The 22,417-nt window shown below is 31.2% G+C and overlaps 1 protein-coding gene across 7 annotated transcripts in view; it reads left to right on the top strand.

Moving 5' to 3' along the window:
* The window catches only part of NOVA1 (NOVA alternative splicing regulator 1), a 136,560-nt gene continuing 114,143 nt past the window's right edge, over positions 1-22,417 (top strand). For 3 of the 7 annotated variants that reach the window (XM_017537565.2, XM_017537564.2, XM_017537567.1), the window contains exons 1-2: positions 1-199; positions 1,947-2,090. In XM_017537565.2, coding sequence (XP_017393054.1) covers positions 64-199; positions 1,947-2,090 — 280 coding nt within the window. In that variant the 5' untranslated portion in view covers positions 1-63. Of the gene's footprint in view, positions 200-412; positions 918-1,946; positions 2,091-22,417 lie in introns of those variants that run through there. The other 4 variants (XM_037741709.1, XM_037741708.1, XM_037741707.1 and 1 more) reach the window with 2 other exon arrangements.

Raw genomic sequence — 22,417 nt, 5'->3', positions numbered from 1 at the left:
AAAAGAAAAAGCCAAAACAAAAGGGAGAACCTTCTCCCGGTAGCAGCGGCAGGAACTGCAAACATGATGGCGGCAGCTCCCATCCAGCAGAACGGGACCCACACTGGGGTTCCCATAGACCTGGACCCGCCGGACTCGCGGAAAAGGCCGCTGGAAGCCCCCCCTGAAGCCGGCAGCACCAAGAGGACCAATACGGGCGGTGGGTATCGCTTCCACCTCCCCGCTGGCCCCATCCCCCGCCGCCCGCCCCTGCCTCCCTCCCTCCCGCCGTCCTCCCTCCCTCCCTCTCGCGGCCCGGACACCTCCAGCCCGAACCCGGCAGCTCCTGCGCCCCTGCCCCGCGCCCCCTCCCCTGCACCTGCCCCGTGCCTAGCTGTTCCCGACACATTTCCATTTCTGTGTTTATCATTCATCAAAATGGCGACCAGTTTTTCGGAATAGACCTATCTTTCCATTTAATCGGTCCAGAGGTTGACCACGTAAATATCCTAGACCTGGGCAAGAAGGTCCATTCAGGAGGAGGAGGAGGATGACCCCGGAGTGAGGTGATGGCCGCCCGAAGATGCGCGCTGCGTTTAACAGTGTGATTAAATAAATAAATAAATGGCACTTGGGTAGCGGATTACGAATGATTGGGGCGCCGGAGAGTTTTTCCTCTCTCCAACCTCTTGCTTTGGGCCACAAGTAGTATGCAAAATCTTGATTAGTGCATGCCCTTACCGCACTTAGATAGTCGGTGCAAATATTTCATTGATTTGTCTTCAGGGGGGTGCATACGAGGGTGGAGGTGTCTGGAACGGTGACTTGTTAGTTAACATCCTGCGCTTCCTTGGAAGATGAGTTTTAACGGGACTGATACCGCTTCTTCATTTGCACTGGAGTCATCTTAACAATGCACCCAATGCATCGAAGCAGAGGTGAATTTATCTCCAGCATATGCATTGTAGACGGATGGGGGGTCTTGTGAGTGGCAACCGCAACATTTGGAACATTCATTCACATAAGAACGCTGGATTTACCGGGGTGTCTCCAGTATAAGACGTGATCAAGTTGACAGAAATTAAAGTTTGTGGAGTTGGCTTTATTTTCTAAAACATTTCATTTTCTTTTTCCTGGTTCTTCGACCCTCTCTCCGTTTTAAAACTTGTGATTATTTTGGGAAAGGACCATTATCTGTTTTGTCACTTTTAAGAGTATTTAATATAAATGACTCCTAAGCTTTTTAGTATTGGCAAAATTCTTCTTAAGGTCCTTTAATTAATGAGCTTAGACGAGATCATGTTAGACTAAGAAGTGCTAAAGAAATGCACTAGGATTAGTTAGATTTGCCAGTCCACCACACTGAGTTATTTTCTGACAGTTATTGAAGACTTGGAATACACCCCACAGTTTGGGTGGATTATTTGATAGGAGAATGGTTGTTTTGCGGACTTTAAGTAGGATATAGGCAATGGCTAATTCTAGTCCTTATGTGTCTGCTAATGGCAAATAAATATAGCTCATCACTATTTACAGACAGCCCTGGGCTTTTCTTCTTTTTCAATATGTTAAGTGAAGGTTTGTCATCTTATAAATCTGAAGTTTTGTTAAAGGATCAGTTCGTTTCATTTTGCCATAGTAACCACAGATAGAATTGGAAGACTTCCATGTTTGGAATAACAACTGGAATTTAGTCATCAGTCTCTACAGTGCTGTAAAATAATAGAATGTGTTTAGATTTTAATTCCAAGTTTGAAAGTATACACCCTACAAAATGGGAAACATTTTGTACATACTTGTTTTTCAGTGTAATTGGCTTAATTTTCATTCTCAAAAAATGTTTAACTTCGTATCTCCTGAAGCTATATACCCAATGCTTTAGTTGCTGTTTTTCTCTCTTGAGGGTGGAGGGGGATACAAAGTTTGAAATACTGTGTTAACCGAGTATATTTGTTTGCATTTTTCAGAAGACGGCCAGTATTTTCTAAAGGTTCTCATACCTAGTTATGCTGCTGGATCTATAATTGGGAAGGGAGGACAGACAATTGTTCAGTTGCAAAAAGAAACTGGAGCCACCATCAAGCTGTCTAAGTCCAAAGATTTTTACCCAGGTAGGTGCAATGGTGAAGAGATTGTTTGATGAGCCCCCCCCCCACCACCCCCAGGAAAGAAACATCTACTGTGTTGTGTGCTGTCTTGCAAGAAATTTCAACAATACTGGAGACTTTTTTAGATATTGCATTATTAGAGTATATTGTGGAAAAATTTTCAGAATATTTCTATTGTTGATTATGCCTTTTTTCTATAACTGTTGTACTGTGTTTGTGAATTAGACCAATTGCAGATGATTTGGGTATTTCTGAATAATTCTTACGAGCAAAAAAACTAAAAAAATTAAAGATAGAAACTTGGACAGCTGGCATCAGGAAATAGGGTTCTTCTGAAGTTTTCAGACATCATTGTAATGACAATTAGCTTAGAGTGAATTCAGAAGAGGGGGGTAGGGAGGCTTCTTAAAGAATGAACCATTTACTTCTGAATCCATTATGTACCTCTTTCTGCTTCATTGCTTTGTTTGTTGGCCTTGGAGTGAAGTAAAGAGGACAAGTGCTGCCTCTTCAGATTTTTAAATATTGTGGTTTTAATGCAAGTGAGATAAGGAAATTTATATTGTTACGCAAGAAGTAAAATAATGCTTCAGAATTCATGTTAACTTAAGAGCTAAATTTGATTAAATATGTTGACAGTTAGTGTAGTACAGTAACCTACTGGAATATGGCAAGTGTCCTAGGTGGTATAAATTTTTTGTTTTTTACTTTCAAGTATGTCTTTTTAAGTGTTAAATAGTTCTGAATATCCACCTTTTTCTATGTTTTTTCCTTATAATTTGCTAATCAATTTATATATTTTAAGTTTAAGGGAAAAGTCTCCATAATTGAATAGTATATTTCCTAGATAAAACATTATTAGCTGATTTGCTTTTATTTAAATCTCTTTCTGTGATATTTTTAAAAGTTATTTTATCTTTATAGCTATCAAAAATGTTAATTCAGTGCTGAGGGAACCAATACTGCTTTAATTTTTTTCTTCCTGGTGGAAAAGAAAAGCTGATTTGCTTTCAGTGATCTAATTCAGTAAGAGTTCTTTAATACAGCAAAGGCATCTGGCATGAATGTAAGCAGAACATTTGGAGGACTTCTTTTTCATGGCCAATCACTTGGTGGTAGAAATGGACCATTATACTGGATAGAAGGTTTTTAGAATGGTTGAAACTATCATTTAGTTTTATAAGTTAAATGTAGTATTTTTGGTAAACATTAAAGTTATTAAACTAAAATGTAATATATTAGACACGATGTTCCTCTAAAGTTTCCTATGAGTGTAATTTAGCAGATGGCTTTTCTTGTCTCTGAAACTTTCCTTATGCATTAAGAAAGTTTGCTAACATATTCACATTCATATGTTTAAAAGGTGTATTATGATTAACAAAATCAATGTAGAATTGTGAAAACCCTTAGTACAAATAAAAGCACTCAAAAGAGCTTGATTGCAGAATTAATAACATGATAGTTCTAGGAAAAGAGCTGCAATGGTAAATTAAATTCACTGTCAATAGATGAAAATGAAATAGCTTTTTTGCATTATGCATGAGGTGGTATCAGATGTGCAAGGATGTTACAGAAAATTGGTGTTTATCAAGGATATTCCAAATAGTAAATTAAATGCCTTTTCGTTTGAATATAGCTTATCTTCAGTGGGTTGAAAAGGGTATACTGAGAATTAGATCTTTTGTTTTTAGTCCACTTAGTTGTACATTTTTTGCTTATTACATTGAAATTGATTATTTTATTTGTAATTCTGAGGCATGTTATTTGTATGGAGCAAGAATATCTGTTGGAAAAAAGTGGAAAGCTGGAATGCACTGAATAAAAATTTGTGTGTGTAGTGACGTAACCTGATCAAATGTGAGTTGAAATGTCGGATAAAAGAAGGCTTATGCTTTGCCGGTAACAGGTGGAAACCAATCACACAGTGTGGGATCAATTATAAGGATAAAATAAAGCCTTGTAGTTTTTAAGAAGCTTTAAGAATTCTGAACATTTTGTATTAAAATATAATTTTAACTAGATTATTACCTGTTTGGACACATAATCTCTCTGCTTCAGATAGACTTTAATTTTAATAGTCTTTCTCTTCACACTTGACCACAAGTCTGCAGAATAATTTAAGATACCGGTATTCTTCCACATAGCCTCTGAGCTTTTTTCAATTTCTCTTACTCAGATGTACATAAGGGATACTTACCTTGCATATCTCAGATGAGCTAAATTATAAAGCTGTGATCATATCACGAAGCTATAAAGAATTTCTTGTAGTATTAATGCAATCGTTTAGAAGCCCATTTTTGTATCTTTCATAAATATATGAAATTCTTAAAGCTATATTTGTGTATTCATAACTGTCATAACCTACTAGAATCAATATGCCTGATGTTTGTTTCATGAAGCCCTTTTCTGTTTCTCATTTGGTAAGAGAGCATATTTGGGGAAAACTATACTTTAGTTGTATAACCTAATGGATTTTCTCAAATTACTCAAGTTTTAAAATGGAATGTAATTTTGTTTGTAAGGTTTAGTTAAAATACTAGTGAATCAGAAACTTTCTTCAGGATGTATTATAACACAGAATACAGACACACTTTGGTGACATTTTAATACATTTTAACTCAAATGATAGGTACTTTTAAAATTTATAGCCAATATAATTTCCTCATAAAAACAAATCTTTTTCTTTTTTCGTTTTAAAAAATCTTAACCCTGGCTTTATGAGTAATTTTTAAAATTGTGGTTGAAATAAAGAAAACATTTTTGTATATTAATTAATTTGAGAATTTGTACAGTTGGATATTGCATTGTGTTTTTCAGTATCATATATTAAATAACAAACTTGAGAAAATTGTATGATGAGGAATTGTAGAATGTATTATTCAATTTACTGCAATCAGATAAAATGATCTACAAATAGATCATTATTGCTGTACTACATAATCCATTTATCTATTTGACAAAATCAAATCTTATAGAATACTGACTTAATTCTGGTGGTTTAGGACTATACCTTTTTTTCTTATATAATTAGAGCAAACCAATTTGATTTATTTATGTATCTTTTTATAACTAGGTTATAGTAAGTTACCTTGCAATAAAAAGCAGATTTCTTAGAGGAATATATTATTGTATGCCTTTTCTGAATGACGATAGTTTATTTTTATTTTTTTATTTGGCATATAAAGATATGTTTAGTTTTTGTCAATAAGCAGATTGATTTTATCTGTTAAAATTATTTAATGGATAGTTCAGGTAGGTAATCCAGAAAACTTACTGAATGCATTATTGGTTGGGAATAATAACAGATGTATACAATAAATATTTTCATGTATTCCTTAGATTTTAGAACATATCATAGTATACTTATTTTTATTCTGTTATATGATATTCATTACATCAGTAAACAGAATTCTTCATTGTAGTGTTGTAAGCTATTTGTATATATTTTACACTGTCTTTGTATTTGTGGTTATAAAACTAGGATCACATTTAATAAAAATTATTTCCTTTTATGCTGCTTAATTTAAAATTTGAACTTATTATTTGTACATTCACTATATTTCAATTTTTCATGCTGTCTAGTTTGGGTGCTGCTTTTTAAAACAATCACAAAATCATAAAAAAGCAGAATGTAAGTGAAATGTTTTTATAGGGAAGGAAAGACACAACATTGGTTTTATATTGATATGAGGAAAATATAGTAGCCAGATTAAACTTTAGAACTGGAATTGTATAAGTATGATAATGTTTTGCAAATCAGAGGAGATAAGGAAGTTAAAATATTATTTCTGTTTACATCATTGAAGGAAGACTATTATGTTGGCAGTACATATGAATGTGAATCTCTTACAGATTCTTAAAGTTGCAGCCTATACTTTAATCTTAGATGCAGAGAGTATTGGACATTTATTGGTATATATTTTAAGGCAAGATTAGTGATAAATAGAACTGTAACAAATGGAGAAAATATAACAGTATGATTTCCAACATTGTTGAGTGGGTTTAATAGGATAGTTGTCATTACACTAGGTTATACCTTTGATTTTAGTATCATTAAAGAGTTGCTGACACATGAAGTGTTTTTCCTTGAATCTTAAAGTTGTAATGTTTAACACACTACCTATTGTTACGGTTACTTTTATCTTTTATCTCTATATCTTCTGTTGAAGGAGAAACATTATTTTTTACTTAACATTGGTATTTCTGAAAATTTGCTGTATTTTGGCTTAATATCTTTTTATACTTTATTTTCTTATTTTAAGCATTAGGAAATCTTAACATTTAAGGGAACATTACTGGCATAGCACAATCTATATTAACGTTGCAGTTTCCAAAATATATAATTTTATTCTTGTATGTGCAAATGTTTTGTGGGGTTTTTAGAAAGATTAATTAGAACTAAAAATTTTAGCTGTACATTTTATTTGATTCTTTTTTATATCATTCTGATGTTGATATAGTAAGTTAGACATCACTAATTTCTAGTGTTGGTGTTTTCAGGAATCATATATACAATGTCACTTTGAAATTTGCTTTTTGAAGCTTTCTGGGCTTTGGGAAAATAGCTCATTTAAAATTTGTAGCATTGTAATGAAATATCTCTAACAACATTATCTTGCAAATACCATCCCAAAGGATTTCAAGAATTGTTTAAACATAGTGAACACAGTTGGTGATATAGTTCAATACTTACGTATTGAAGATGTTTCATATAACACAGCAAGAGGAAAACTGATCTGTGTCTTGAAAATGCTAAGGAGTATGTGATATCACTAAAAACCTGACCAACAACCATCAATTAAAAAGTTATGTATTTTATAGTTGTATTATTTGGGGTTTTTTTTGCTCTGGCTTAAGAGATTAATTTTTTAAAAAGTTATTAAATGACACAAATTCCATTTATTGATTACATATTATGCCACTTGTTAACTAAATTTCAGCACCTAATAAACATTTTTAACCATAGAGTTTTTAACCATAGAATCTTAGTTGTGTCCAGTTTAATAGGGCTATATTTTAAAACACAACTTCTATGAGTAAGTGCTGCTTTTCAGAATAAAACTGGGGGGATGAGGGTGGGAGATTTGTGCTTGATTGCCATCTCATTTCCATCTTTGGATACAGCTTTAGCATAAAGTTAAACAACATCTGCAGAGATCTGACTGACAAACATCTCTCTGGGACTCATCATTGCAGCCTGCAGCAGGTGCATTCAGCTTTGCAGTCTTTTCCAAAAAGAGGTTAGTTTGTTTTAACATTTATCAGTAGACCAGTGGGAGCAAGTGACTAGAGAGAAGAGGTCGGTTGTCACTTGTCCAGTACTGGAATACTACAGGTAATTGGACTGGACTGGTGGAAACTGCAACAGTGTATATCTCACATTGCACTGCAGCTGCTGTAGAGCTTAATTAACCTGACCCTCAGAGACTGAAGTGTCATGGTATAAAATGCAACATGCAAGGAATGAAGCAGTGCCTTTCAATACTTTCCGATGCTTAGGTTGACGAAGTTTCCATTTCTTCATCTTATTCTTTAAAGATATGGCATCAGCTTTCCTATTTCTTTAATATGGAAATATTTTCAAGTAAATTGATTTTTCATGAATCTAGATGAAATGTACTTAAAATGAGGATGGGGTCTTTAAGTATAGAAATAAAAAGAAAATAACCATAAATGAGAAGCATTTACATTTCACTATTCCACCAGTACATATTTAAAACATGAGTGACTAGAAATAAGTGGAAGTACTCGATAGTTCTTTTTAAAATATTCAGATTAACAATTATTTTTATAGGAGGTTACAAAAACACATGTAAAATTTAACTTGCATCTTTCTAGAATGTTGATGGCTTTGGCAAGTAAATTTTGCAGAGTAGTTTGAAGTGTTCCAACAAACAGGACAGGTGTAGCATATTAAAAATATTTTTAAGATTTTGAACTTAAATACTCCTATTGAAATGTTTCCCACATTTAATTACAAGTTTAGTCAAACTCTCAAAAAATTAGTCTGTCATTTATTTCTCTTGTTTTTAATTTCTCAATCTGTGTGAAGTATTGACTTTGAGTATGCTTCTATGACATATATACACGTTTCTTGTGTGTTCTAATAGTATTCCCAGTGAATATAAATATCTTATAACAGTCCTGTTCATTAATCAGCCCTTAAATATAGAATGTATTCAAAGGAAAACATATATTAAAACGAAATCTGGCCAAGTCTATACTATCTTAAAATAATTTTTTTGAATGTAAAAACAATTTGGAGTCTTTGTAAAGCAGTTTTATAGTTTTGACTTTTCTATTACCTTCACTAATCGGATTTTTTTGGTATCCATTGAATATAATTTGTCATTTACCAAAGAGAAATTAAGTTTTGGAGTTTGCACAGATTTTTTTTTTCTAATTTTTTTGTAAAGTGTCCATTTTTCCTTAAGGAATATTTACCAGTATTGCAATAACTATTTGATACTGAAGATGCTGTATCAAATAATTTTTACTTTATTATCAATAGTCCATATTTATTGGTAATTATAATGGTTAAAAGAAATAAGATTAAAACGATGGCATCTAGAAGTCAAGAGATTAATTCCAGTACATTAAACATAAATCACTTTATTTCTTATTCAAATTCATTTTAATATTGTGAACTATTTTTAATCAATTATTATCAATATAAAAATGATACTTTAAAATTTTACATATAAACTTTTACCATGATTTCTAAATTTTTGATTAATAAGACTTTGAATAAAAATAAACATTTGAAAACTACAAAGTAAAAAAGAATTATTTACACTGATAAACTTTTTGAGATGTTTTCAGTATTTTCCAAGTTTTATACCACTGTATGGATATCCTTTTCCATGACAAATCTTGATCATGAAAACACCTACTATCTGCACTCCATCACTGATTTTTTGCTGCTTCCTGCAGGGCCTGTCATAGCATTGTTGACAGGAACAGATGAAAAATGAAATTAAAGTCTTGAGGTTTTTAACAGCAAAATCATTCAGGTAAGATTATTTGGTGTGGAAAAATAAAACATTTTTTGTCTGTTTTTAGATGAATTTTATACAATAGGTGATTCTTAAAATTGATGTTATATTTTTCTTGTTTCAAGACCTGTTTTATGTCTTACTTATGTTCAGTATATTTTTAATTACTAATAAGATGTATTGTGAACTCAGTAATTCTAAAATTTTATATGGTAGTGTCTTTTTACTTTTCTTGTGAAACTGAGCGTACTTTTCAGAGTTCTATGGAAGAACTTTTCAGTTCATGTTAAAGATGTTTGAGAATAGTTATACTCTGATGGCTCCATAATTTTACTACCAGTATAAATTTTTCAAAGAAGTTTATTAATTAAATAAAATTTCAAATCCTGCATTTCTTCTTGGATAGAATAAATGCTGATTCTCATTCGCTTAGTTTAAAAAAATTATTCTGATTTTAAAGAAGATCATCCTCATTTAAATTGTTAATAATTTGATGCTGTAGGAAATAGACTGGATAGAGACTGTATTTTAAAATCCAGTAATCTGGGGGGAAGGGCAGAATAGAAGCAATAGTAGTACATTTCATTGACAGAGAATAGTAGTTAATGGGGTGGTGCCTCCCATTTAAAAACAAACATGTTTTTGTTTTCTTTTTATGTTGCTAAATATTTTAGAAGAACTATAGCTTTTTAATTTTGGTCGTATTAATTCTTGGAATACCTAGTTTTAAACTGGTTAGTGTTACAGGCAAGTAAGCTCTTAATGAGAGAGCTGATTCACATACTTAGTGTTTAATTATTCTTTGTTATAACCCATGTTTTTATTTTTCTATGACTAATAGATGATGATTTCTTTAAAAAGTAATGAAGGTAATTTTTTTTTTTAAACTTGGTTTCATTCTTTAATGTGAAGTCTTTCTGCAAGATTCCCCTTGTTATTTATTATGCATATGTATTAGATGCTTCCTATGAAGCCTGGTGTAGGTAGGCAGCTATTTGGTCATCGCTACTTAGAATTATTACAATGTATCTTTTCTTCATTGTAGGAATGTAGGCATGCTTTGCTTTACCCTGAGAAATTTTGCTTTGCTATTTTCTCCTTAGATTTTTTGTTTTAATTTTTTTTATATTGTAGCATCCCTGTTAAAGATTTAGGACAACACTTAGGAATAGCTAAGAGGCTTTTTTTTAAAGGGTTTGGAGAAATCTTAGAAATGTGGAAGTAGATCAAAGTGATGAAGTTCAGACGATCTCTTCTAAAACTTTCATTGAACAGTTGAGAAAACCAAGATACCCAGAGATTAGGTGATTTACGCAAGGTTTTTCTAATGCCAGTAACTATCTTGTAACTTTGAAATGTGTTTTCTGAATTTGTGGTGCAGTTGTAGTAGGTACTTCATTCTCTTCTTGTTTTACTCTACGTTTTGTTTTCTCCCTTTTAGATGTGACTGAGGAAGTAAGTCCTTACCTCCTCTTTATCTCCTAGACTTGAAATGAATATGTGGTGTTTTTTTTTTTTTTAAACTGAGATGATGGCCCAGTGGATATTACCATTATTATTATTTTTTTAGTTGTTGTGCTACACTGAAAGAACATAAGCAGGGTGCTCTTTCATCATTAGAAAATTTATTTTAGAAAGGATATCGTAGGTGATATTACCTGAAGCATATAGCCTGGTCATTTTCTGTCTTCCTTTAATTATACCCTTTGAAAGTGGCAGTGTTTTTAGGAGGATTAGATTTCTGCAACATTGTTATTTTTCTTCATTTGTACTTTTTTTCATGCTTTCATTGTTCCTTAGCTATACTTCTAAATTTTAATTTTTGATTAGAGTATTGACTTTTATTAAAAAAGCAGACTTTCTAAGTTAAATTTTGTTTTTAATAATTATTTTAATAATGTATATACTTTCCATGTTTTTATGACTTTTATAAAAACTCCCCTAAGTTCAGCATATGTGGATAGGTATTCATAACATTTGGTTTAACAGATAAAATGTCATGATTAAAAAATAAGCATAAGGCTAATTTTAAGGCTACATAAGTAAAAATGTAGCTGTATTGTCCAGTAATTATTAATTTGAAAACATCACTGTTTTCTCATTTTTGGATATCCATTTCATTAAATTGGTCTACTTCTCAGTTAATTAGAATTCTAATATTATTTTCATTGTGTTGTAGGCTTAAGGACTACTTTCTAACATAATTATAAAAGTGCTTAATGTGATTTTGAAGACTTTTCCTTCTACAATGTCAAATTAAAACAAAAAATCTTTTGTGATAGTGTTTACTCACATCAGTTGAGTAACTGGATTAAGGTCTACTGATATGGGAGAATTTATGGCATCCTTCTTGCCTATTGTGTGTTTGGCATACAGCCCAATTGTTTAATCATGGGTTGCACTGGAAAATTGAATGAATGTATGAATGAATGACTGAATGAACAATTTGAGGTTTCTTCTGTGAAGTGCTCATGTAATACCAATACAGTGGATATAGAAGGCAGACCATCTTTAGTTTTTCATTGTGATTTTAGTTTACTTTAATAGTGAATTCAGAAATTTAAATGAACAAGAAATGCATAGAAGTGTTAGGGTAGGGATTGGCTATGTACAGTGGAGTGTGACAGGGGAATTTTGCATTCTGTTTAGCATGCTGCCCTGTGTGAAAGAAACTGAAATCCAGTATTATGGAGAGTACGTTAAAGCCACCTCTGAAATGAAGACAGCCTTTAAAATAACTTAGTATGAGTTTAAGATTTAATTATTAATAAAGTAATTAAAAGTATGTATTTTACAACATTTTATAGCTGTATCACATTATAGCATATTTATGGCCACATGGCCATATGTTCAGTAAGGAACAGAGATCAATCATGATTTTTCTTGAGTACTAATTATCAAATTAAAGTGACATATTAGAAGTATGCATACTAAATACTTTATTTGTAATATATTTTAATATCTTCTTCCTCAACTACAATAGGGAAGTTAACATTTGACCTTGTTGGGGGAGGTTACATTCTGACAATTATAAAATGGACAATTTACCTTTTTAATTTGCCAAGAAAAAATATACCAGCTGTATAGTTGAGTGGAACTTATTTACTTATAGTTTGACTAACTTAAATACCAAGGTATCAGTATATGTTACTTTATTTGAAATTAAAATTTTAGGAAAGTTATTGAGTTTGGGACATTTCAGAGTCTTCATATTGTAAATTATACAATTTAAAGAGATACATGAAATAAGAGCGTTTTTCTTGTATTAACACATTGTTTGATTTTTATCATAATAAACCAGTGAAACATCTAAGATTTAATAGATACGCTCTTTCGTGCCTTGTGATTAGTATTTTACATTTTTGCAAATTTTATTTATATTTTAAAAAGTGATAGAGAGCAGTGGGTTAAAATAATCCTATCATAGTGTTTCTTTACTTGTCTGTTTCCCTGTGCCCTTCTTTGCCACAGTTATGCTCAGATTTTTAGTTTTATGAACATCAGTGAGCTTTGTTGGCGTTAGAACTAAGTGTACAAGACCCTAAAATCTTAGATGGATACCAGGTTATAAAAAGTTTGCTAACTGAATAATGGGAGAATTATACCTAGAAGTTGAAATTATCTCTGTTAGTGTCATGGTCTTGGGAGGAGGGTTAGACTTCAAAGAAGACTTCAAAGAGGAGCTGACAGGGTTTTGGGGACTGAATTTTAATTTGTTGGTGAGCAAAGATGGAAGGTCATTTGAAGCATATATAGACATAGAGATGTGCAAAAATTCTGGAATATTCAGGGGTCTAAAAGTAGTTTGGTATTGATTGGATAAAAAGTGGATATTGCTGTGGGGGTAGGGGGCAATGGTGGTAGGCAGCACTATAGATACCTGTAGAGATAAGATTCAATCTAGTGCATATGAAAAAGAAGAAAAGTCTGGCTGAAAAGTATTCATTCTGGAGATTTTCATTAGCAAGGATATTTTTTTAAATATCCATCTGCTGTGTCTGTAAAATGACTGACAGTGGTACTGTAATTAGAAAATATACATTTATGAAAATATAGTGATACAGTCTGGCGGATGGATTGCCCAGTTGTCCAAAAGAATAATTGAGTATTAGATTGGACTCTGGCTTTCTGCTTAGGAAATGTAAATCGAATTTTAAAAAGACCCAATTTATTTAGAAAGGAAAAGGCAAAGGGAAAGATGGGACAACTAGAAATACAGAAACGAAATGTGAGTTGTGTTTAATCAGTTATGTGCCAAGTATGGAAGAAAAAAAACGCGGAGGACACTTAGTGAACGACAGATATCTATGAAGAATATTTGGTATATGCAGGAAAGTTCTTTAACTGGTTTGCTTTTGATCTGTAGCAGTTTAGAATCATATACTTGAAAAAATATTTCTTGTTTCTTAAATTCATTCAATATGTAGGCCTTTCATGATTTCCTGGCATATGAAAATATACACTTATTTGATAAACATGAGTGATTAGTACAATGCATGTGTGTCTGAATTTGATGCTGTTCAAACACTTAAGTTTGCTATATTGTCAAAACATTGTTATGCTATATCAATGAAAATTAAAACATACTATTTATTTGTTGGTGGATTCTCTGTTATGTAATTATTTTGTTTGAATTTTGGTTGATTATTGAGATAAAGTGAGATATTTCATCATTTATTGATAATCATTTTACATAATCAATCTAATACTCTTATCAAATTCAGATAAATTTTTAAAAGATTGAAAAATATGGTACTGTTTTTTCATTTGGAAAATGAGATTAAAAATCTATCATGCATTTTATACTGATTTGTGCAATTATTGACTACTTGTGTAGAGAAACATTAAAAAACTGAACAGCTGAAGTGACATTAAGCACCAGATGGGGATTTAAAATAAAAATATTCACTGTGTAATCTTTATTTAAGTGCTATTCATAATTCGGTAATACCAGTTGTGTAATTCAAGGTTGATTTGATATAAAAAAGGAAGCATAAGAAAAGTCCCATTTCCTTAAAATTGATATCTAGATTATGGTATGATTTATGACTTGCTATTAAAGTGAGAGATACTCTAGCTAAGAGTTGCATACATTTTTTTTTTGGCAGGTCAGATACACTTCTTTTTGAGAAAAGTTTTGAGTTATTTCAGAATAATATTTATTTGAATTTAACATCTACTATTTCTGCCTTTAAGGTGATATTCTATTTTGCACTTAAGCTTATCCTCTCAACTGAAAATTTGCAACCATGCTTTCTTTACAGTAGTATTTTAAATTCATTATTCTGAAGTGTAAATCTATTCTGTTTAAGGAAAGGTAAGTTCCTCTCAGAGATTTATCAACTTTTTAGCTATGCTGGTGTATTTGACATCTTGTTTAAAAACTAGAATATGAAAATACAAACTGTGATAATGAGCAAGATATGCCATATGTGGCAGTTTAGGTTGGCATATATCTGAAGTGGCATGTTTAATGTACTGTATTACTAGGATTAGTAATTTTACAGTGGAAGGTTGCTGCTTTTATGATGTAGTCTCCTGCTGCTGGGCTTAGAAGTCTGATGGACCCTTTACTCAAAATCTGTTTTCAACTTCTGCCTGTGTAAGATCTGTCTGATTAACTTATTCTCTGAAGTCTGTCAAGATTAGTGATAATTAAAAAATCATATATAGTTTGATAGGTGTATAAATGTAAGTACTAATTATGTATATTTTGTTAAGCAATAATAATACTAATATATTTAGTATGGCCAGAAATGGTTTAGTAAAGTACGTAATTGAGAATTGTTCACTGTATTTTTATTTTTAGAAAAAAGTGCATAGGAAAAGCTTTGAGGTTCTATGGAGTCTTGGCAGTGAAGCCATTAAAAAACAAACTGCAATAAATAATGTCATTTTATGACTGAATATTCAACTTCAAATTCATATTCCAGTTTTTATGGATATAATGTTGTTTTGATTTTCAAAATTATGCTTTTATCCTTTTACTGAAGCACCTTCAAATCAGTCAGCAGACTGCATTAAAAATAAGTAGAAACTGCAGTACAATGGGGATAATTTAGATAATTTGAATTGAAGATATAAGTAATATAAGTAAAGAATGTAAACATTTTTTGACTACTTAAAATATGTAGAGTAAGTACAATTTTCTTTGAGGAAAATTGTGAAGAAATTTGGAGTTTGGGAAATGTTTCAAGTACCAGTTATCTTAATTCAGTATCTTTTGCAAATTCTGTGTTTTAAAAAGCCAGACTCTGAATTTCATCATGTTTACATTTAAACTGACTCTATCACAGTTAATGGAAAATGTGACGATCTTGTTTTTAAACTCTTAAGACGATACAACTAAAAGTTACTTGTTGATCAGTTATGGCTTACAGAGACCTTACATTTCTATAGAATTTTTATTCTTAAAGCATCAGTGTAGGCAGAATTTTTTGTCTTTGTTTTACAGATGTTGAATATAAGATAGTGAAAGCCAAAATTATGTAAAGTTAATAATGAACCTGTTTATTCTCTGGTATTTGTAATAGTATTTTGTTATTGTGTATTTGCATCAGATTGCATATAAATTTGAGTTCAGAATTAGAGTATCCAAAGTTTAGGTAAGATTGATCAAACTGCCACATTAGTCCATCACTGGGAGATAATGATATTTTTGATAAGTTTTAAATTTTTACCAATTCATATGTAAATCCTACAAATTAAAATTTTGCCATCGAAAGGAAAACTACAATAACTAAGCAAAATGAAGACATGCAACAAGTTACTTTTTTTCCTGACAAGACTTGTGTATATATAGAACCTTGATATCTTTCTATTTTCCTATTTTTATATTGACATTAGATCATTAAGATAGTTTGAAATTTTGCCCTGTCTTTAAGATTGTTTACATGAAATGATTCAGTTGCTTTCATTTAGCCCTGTAAGATTTTCTCACTTTTAAAATTATATATAATCTCTACTCTCAAGATTTGCTGAATTATAGATTTAAGGTTAAAAAACTCTAGTTAGATCACTGTGACGTGGTACTCAGTAAAATAATAAAATTTCTGAGGAAAATATGCAATGAATATTATACAATGGAGTTTATTAAGGAATTGTCACATCATTTCAGTACTTCTCAGTGCTTTCTGTGGAAATACAATGAATATCAGACTTCTAGAGAACATGTGGTATCAGACCAGAGTTTGAATCACAGCTCTGCTACTTACTACATGTTCTATTTTAATCAGCCATTTAATCTTCTTGGACCTCCAGTTTTTTCATCTGCATAATGGGGTATCGGCACCTCTTTCATAGGTATAAGTTATTGGTCTATATACCAAAAAGGAAAACTGTAAAAGCATGTCATGTAATATTTGGCATATAATAAGTATATTATAACCCTATCATTTTTCATCTTCTTCTTTCTATGCTTGTTTAATAACACCAAATTTATAGCACATATTTCAATGTAGAATAAATTACATTAATGTGGCCCTAAAAAAGGAAGATACTTAAGGATTTTTAAAAGTTGAAGTATTGGAGAGAGAGCATGGGGAGAAATGCCAGATATATGAAGGGGAGGAAGGCAGCAAATCACGCTGCCATGTGTGTACCTATGCAACAATCTTGCATGTTCTTCACATGTAACCCCAAACCTAAAATGCAATTAAAAAAAAAGACAATGTTAACAAAAAGCCAATGACTGAGAGAAGTTATTTGTGAAACATAGATCTAATGAAAGATTTAGATCCAGAAACAAAAAATTAAAAAATTAAAGTTGATATATTACTTTTTCTCATAATTATTGTAAAAATGCAAGTGATAGAATGCTAAAGCTCTGACCTATCCTCATCCCACACCTTTAAGGTAATTAATATAAATAATTTTATATATATTTTTAAACATTCTAGTTTAAAATAGCAGTTAGTATTTTTAGTGGTAATTATAAGTGATCATCGTTTTTGTAGATAGGAATGAGTTTTCAGCAAACTACCTATGTTGATTAATGGGGTTTATGGAGATTCTAAATACTGTAAGATATCTTTCCAGTCACAGCTTTGTGGGTATTTTTGTTGCATAGCCTAAATAAGTGTTCTCTGATACCCCTGAAGATATGCAGAGCTTTTTTCATGTATTTGTTTGTCTATGTAGCTGAAAAGAAAACTGGAGAGGTAAATTTTAATATTAAAGAACATTCTAATAATCTCATGTGAAACACTGATTTATTTGTATTATAACTTGAAAATTAACTAAAACAACCTCTCTCTTCATACTTCTATATACAAATACAAAACATTAAAAATTAGTGATTAGAGTCTTTATTGGAATTTAACAAGAATAAATCAGGTGGCATATAGAATATTTAATAGTGGCTTACATGATCTTTTTCAGGATACTAAGACTTCTGAATTTTTTTCCTACTAGCAAAAATGAAAGTTATAATGAATTAAATGATGAAGCTAAATGTTTAATAATATAGATGATGATTCATAAGTCTTATTTTTCAGCTTTTTTTTTTTTTTTTTTTTTTNTTTTTTAGTTGGTGCAGTGCAGTGGTGCACACCTTTCATCCCAGCTACTTGGGAGGCTGAGGTGGTAGAATTGCTTAAGCCCAGGAGTTTAGGACTAGCCTGGGCAATATAGAGAGACACCATCTTTAAAAATAATTTAATTGTGCAGTATAATTATTTATGAAAAATAAGTAAATAAAAATAATTTAATTTTTTTAAGTTTTAAAAAATTGGCTCTGTCAAGGTCTTACACATTTTAACTTATGTTCTTGCAATTTTCATAAATGATCCAAGAAATTTTAGTGATGTAATTCTACTAAAGGTATCTTTCAGGGACCATGGTTTCTTTCTTTCCATTCTTTGGCAAGTATTCATATTTTCCATGAGTCATTACATATATTCTTGATTGCCATTATGCTAAAATTGTTTTTTATTGTTTTTTTGTACTTTGTCATAATTATTGTATAAACTTAATGCTATATTTAGATACCTCATAGAGTACATTAAATATTAGTTACATACTAAATACTTAAGTTTTCTGTAATACTATTGGAAGATCAACTATAGGCATGATTTTGTTTTGCCTGACTGTGATCTGGAGGACAATACATTTAATAAGATTATACTGATTCTTAGATTGCTTTATGACAAAATTAAATCTTTGTATTTGTCATAGCTTAGAGTAAATTCAGTTTTATATTTTGAATGATACACCTTTGAATTTATAAGAATATGGCCTGCTGTAGGAAAAAAAGTAAAGAAACTGAGAAACTTTGCTAAAGATCATTTAATTCTAGAATGATTAAATATTATAAACCCAATCTTTATAGTAATGGATTCATTCTTACATCTTTAGAATCTGTAGAGATGATGACAGTGAAGTCTGATTGGAGTGAGGGTAATATTATATGTTGTCAGTTTATAGAAAATGAGTCTATATTAGTCTGGATTAGGGATGACTAAAGGTTATCACTGTCTTTATTAATATCAGGGTATGGTTTTGGGTGTGAACTCTAACATTAACCCAGGTTTCTTTCTCATTTGCAATATTTTTCACTATTCTTTGGAATTAAATCTACACAATATATGATGAAATTATGTCCCAATTCTAACTGCTCTTTCATCATCTTCATTGATGATTTTATTTTCTGTTTTACTGAGAGAATTCTAAACATTTCATAAGCTCCTACCATCAGATCTACCTACCTAAGTATATGAGTATCTAAATAGTCTTACTATTTTGATAAACTGTCTATATACCTAGCAAAGGCCCATCTCTACCTTTTTTTTATATTCCATTATTCCATCTTAACCTACTTAGATATCTTTTAGCAATTTTTTCTTTACTTTCCTGCATTATCAGTTTCCTGCTCTACTGGAAATTTTTTTTTTAACTACAAATATGCTATTCTTTCTCCCACTTAAAAAAAAAAAAGTGTGTTTCTTTTTATCCCACTTCCTATTCCAATAATTATGCCATTAACATTAAAATTCTTCAAACTTGTTGCCCATACTTGTGCTATCTCAAATTCCTCTCTTATCATTTCTCTTTTGAAGCTATTCCAATCAAGGCTTTGACCAATCCTTCTGGTGAAACTGCCCCTGTTAATGTCACTGGTAGCTTCTATACTTTTTATTCAGTGGTCAGTTCTCAGTCCTCCTCTTTATATAACCATCAGCAGCATTTGACCCAGTGATCACTGTTTCCTTTTTGAAACATTTCCTGGTACACCTTTATCTCATTGGTTGCAGCCCTATATTTCCTTTGCTGGTTTTCTTTCTCATTTCCTTGGACTTTGTTTTTCTCTCCATGCTTACTCACTTGGTGATCTGATCCAATATCATGGATTTAAATAACCGTCTGTTCTTTGATGACTACCAAATGTTTGTATCCATTCTGGACCTTTCATCTGAACTCCACACTAACGATGCAGCTGCCTGCTTGATATCACTTGTATGTCTAATATGTATGTTAGAATTAAATATGATTTTAAATAATCTGACCTTTCTCTTGAACCCCTCAAATAAACTTCTCTCAGTCTTCTGCATCCTAATTGCAGCTTCCTCTTTTCAGGGTCTGAGGACAGAAATCTCTGAGTCATTTTTACCTTCTCTCTTTCTGTTGAACTTCACATCTAATCTGTCATGATTCTGATTATATTTAAAATATTTGCTTAAAGGAAAACCAAATATTCAAGCCAAAAGAAGAAAACAAAAACAAAAGTAAATGTTACAAAAATGCATTCTGCTATGTTTAGTCAGGTAAAGAGTTAACCTAAAGATATGGTTGTCTGTGAATTCAGTTACTAAATCCTTTCTGGTGAATGACAAAAAGTAGCCTGTCCTAGTTACTGGATTGACCAGACTAAGGTCACTAACTATTGACAGTTTTAAAGATAATTTATTGGGAAAGCTAGATTCATGTTTAGTTTTATGTTAAACATGTAAAACACTGTAGGAAATTCTTATTTAAGAAATATCAGTATCAATATATCCATTACAGTAGCATAATTGTTTTTATACCTGGGGGATTTGAATGTATAAGAACAAGCATGAATATGTGCCATGGAATGTTATTTAGTCTTAAAAAAGGAGATATTGTACTGATATTTGCAACAATATGAATTCATATGGAGTACATTATGCGAAATGAAATAAAGCCAGACACAGACAGATAGGTACTGTATGGCATTGTTTGTATGTGGAATCTAGGAAAACATAGAATACTTGCAAATGGAGAATAGAATAGTGGTTACCAGGGTGGGGAGAGGAAATGGGAAGAATAGGCCAAAAGGTATAAACATGCAGCTGTGTATGATGAATAAGTCTAGAGATCTAACATACAGCATGAGGATATAGTTAAGATTGTGTTGTATACTAAATCATATTAAGAGAGTAGATTTTACGTGCTCTTATCATACCAAAAAAGTAACTATGGAAAGGGATAATTTACCTGAGTATAGTAATAATTTCACTATGTGTATGCATATCAAAACATCATGTTTTATACCTTACATATATGCAATAATAAAAGGAAGTGAGAGGAGTAAGAAAGCTCTAAATAATTCCTGTTCATCAGATTATGTAAAAATAAAATCTATGATTGTTAAGACACAGTTAGCTTAAAATGTATACCATATCAGGTCATATATATATATATATATATACCTATTATAGATGATAAAAATATATTGAACCATTTAGAATATTGTGCTAAATCAGTAATTCATCTATTTGAGGATTATGTCTTAAGGAAGTTATGTACTTAAAAATATATTATCAAAATGGTCAATGTTTGCCTATAAAACATTTTGAGATACTGTACATTTATGCTTGTCAACTGGGAATTTCCTAATTTTAGTGTTTGTAAAAATTATTCTGGTTGATAGAGTTCATTTATCTTTTTAATTTAACTCTCTTAGGCTTGACTCTAATATTTTGTTTTTTTGTTCTGTATTCAATTATTAAAAGCATTTATCTTATTTTCCACATAAGCAGAAAAAATGAGTTGTTACCGATTTAATAAAGTATTTTAAATGAAATAATTATGTAATAACAATTTTGACTTTTTTTTCTAATCATGCATTTTATCACTATGTCTTACTGGCAAAAGATATTTGATCTCTGTAAATATTCTGCCAGAATAAGACAAAATAAATTTGTGGGCTTGTTGATATATGTGATACAGTCTTTTTTGCACTCACATAAGGACAGAGAGCATCATTAAGTCTGATATCTATTAATGTAAGCCAGAGTGAAAAGATAGTGTCTTCTCGTGAGTACTCTCAGTATATAGGAATCATGCTCTTGGCTTGCAGCACCTTAGGGGAGGAATACTTCCAAAAGAGACTGGCTGTCCTCAATTTTTTTTCAGTTCTTTTTAGAATGTGAAGATACTATTACCTCCTTGTTCTCTTTTCTGGATTCTAGTTTCTAAATCCTAGGTAACAGGAAAAAGTGTCATTAAACATTATATAAACATATGTATTTTTTAATCCAAAATATTTTACTTCATATTATTTAATTTGTAAACCAAAATAGCACATTACCAATTATTGCTCTCCTCTCCACCAAGCTGTAAGTGAAGCCTGTGGGTTGGTAGTAAAGAAAGAGAGAACAGACTTTGTGATTCATGCAGCTGTGCATATATGTGGACAGTAGGTTAAACCAGAAAAAATACTTTTCTTAGGCATATTTATAATGTATGAAAGAGACAGTTCACAGAATTTAGGAAAATTAAACAAAAGGAAATATAAATGATATATCTTAAACTTAATAAAGGTTAGTTTTGAATACTTTATTAGAGGTTTTTATTTGTGTAATATAAAATTTATGGAAAATTCTGCTTTAGCACATTATAGTATTACAGCAGTGTTTCGTGAACTCCTGAAAGATAATTCAGGAAATGATTGACCTACCAGAGTAATTTATCTTTATGTGTTGTTTTTGGAACAATTGCCTTCTGCAAATTTTATCTGTTGGTTTTAAATATATGCATCTATACATGTGTACACATATGTATACGCATACGGTACGCATATACATATGTATAAGCATACACATATACACAAGTGTATTATATAGATGCTAGATAGCGCTTTTTGTTTTCTTCTTAATCTTTTCTCATGAGATGTTCATACTGACAACTGCAATTTTGCCATTGACAGGATTTTAGTACTATAACCACAGCAATTGAGTTTTTTCAAAAATTATTTCATAGTTGATATGTAAATTTAATTTTTAAATTTATTTTCTGAGATGGTGTCTCACTCCATCACTCAGGCTAGAATGCCGTTGTGCAATCATGGCTCACTGCAACCTCCGCTTCTTGGATTCA

This window comes from Cebus imitator, unplaced genomic scaffold, assembly GCF_001604975.1.
Source record: "Cebus imitator isolate Cc_AM_T3 unplaced genomic scaffold, Cebus_imitator-1.0 Scaffold104, whole genome shotgun sequence".
Taxonomy (NCBI): domain Eukaryota; kingdom Metazoa; phylum Chordata; class Mammalia; order Primates; family Cebidae; genus Cebus; species Cebus imitator.
This window is presented reverse-complemented; position numbering and strand designations above follow the sequence as displayed.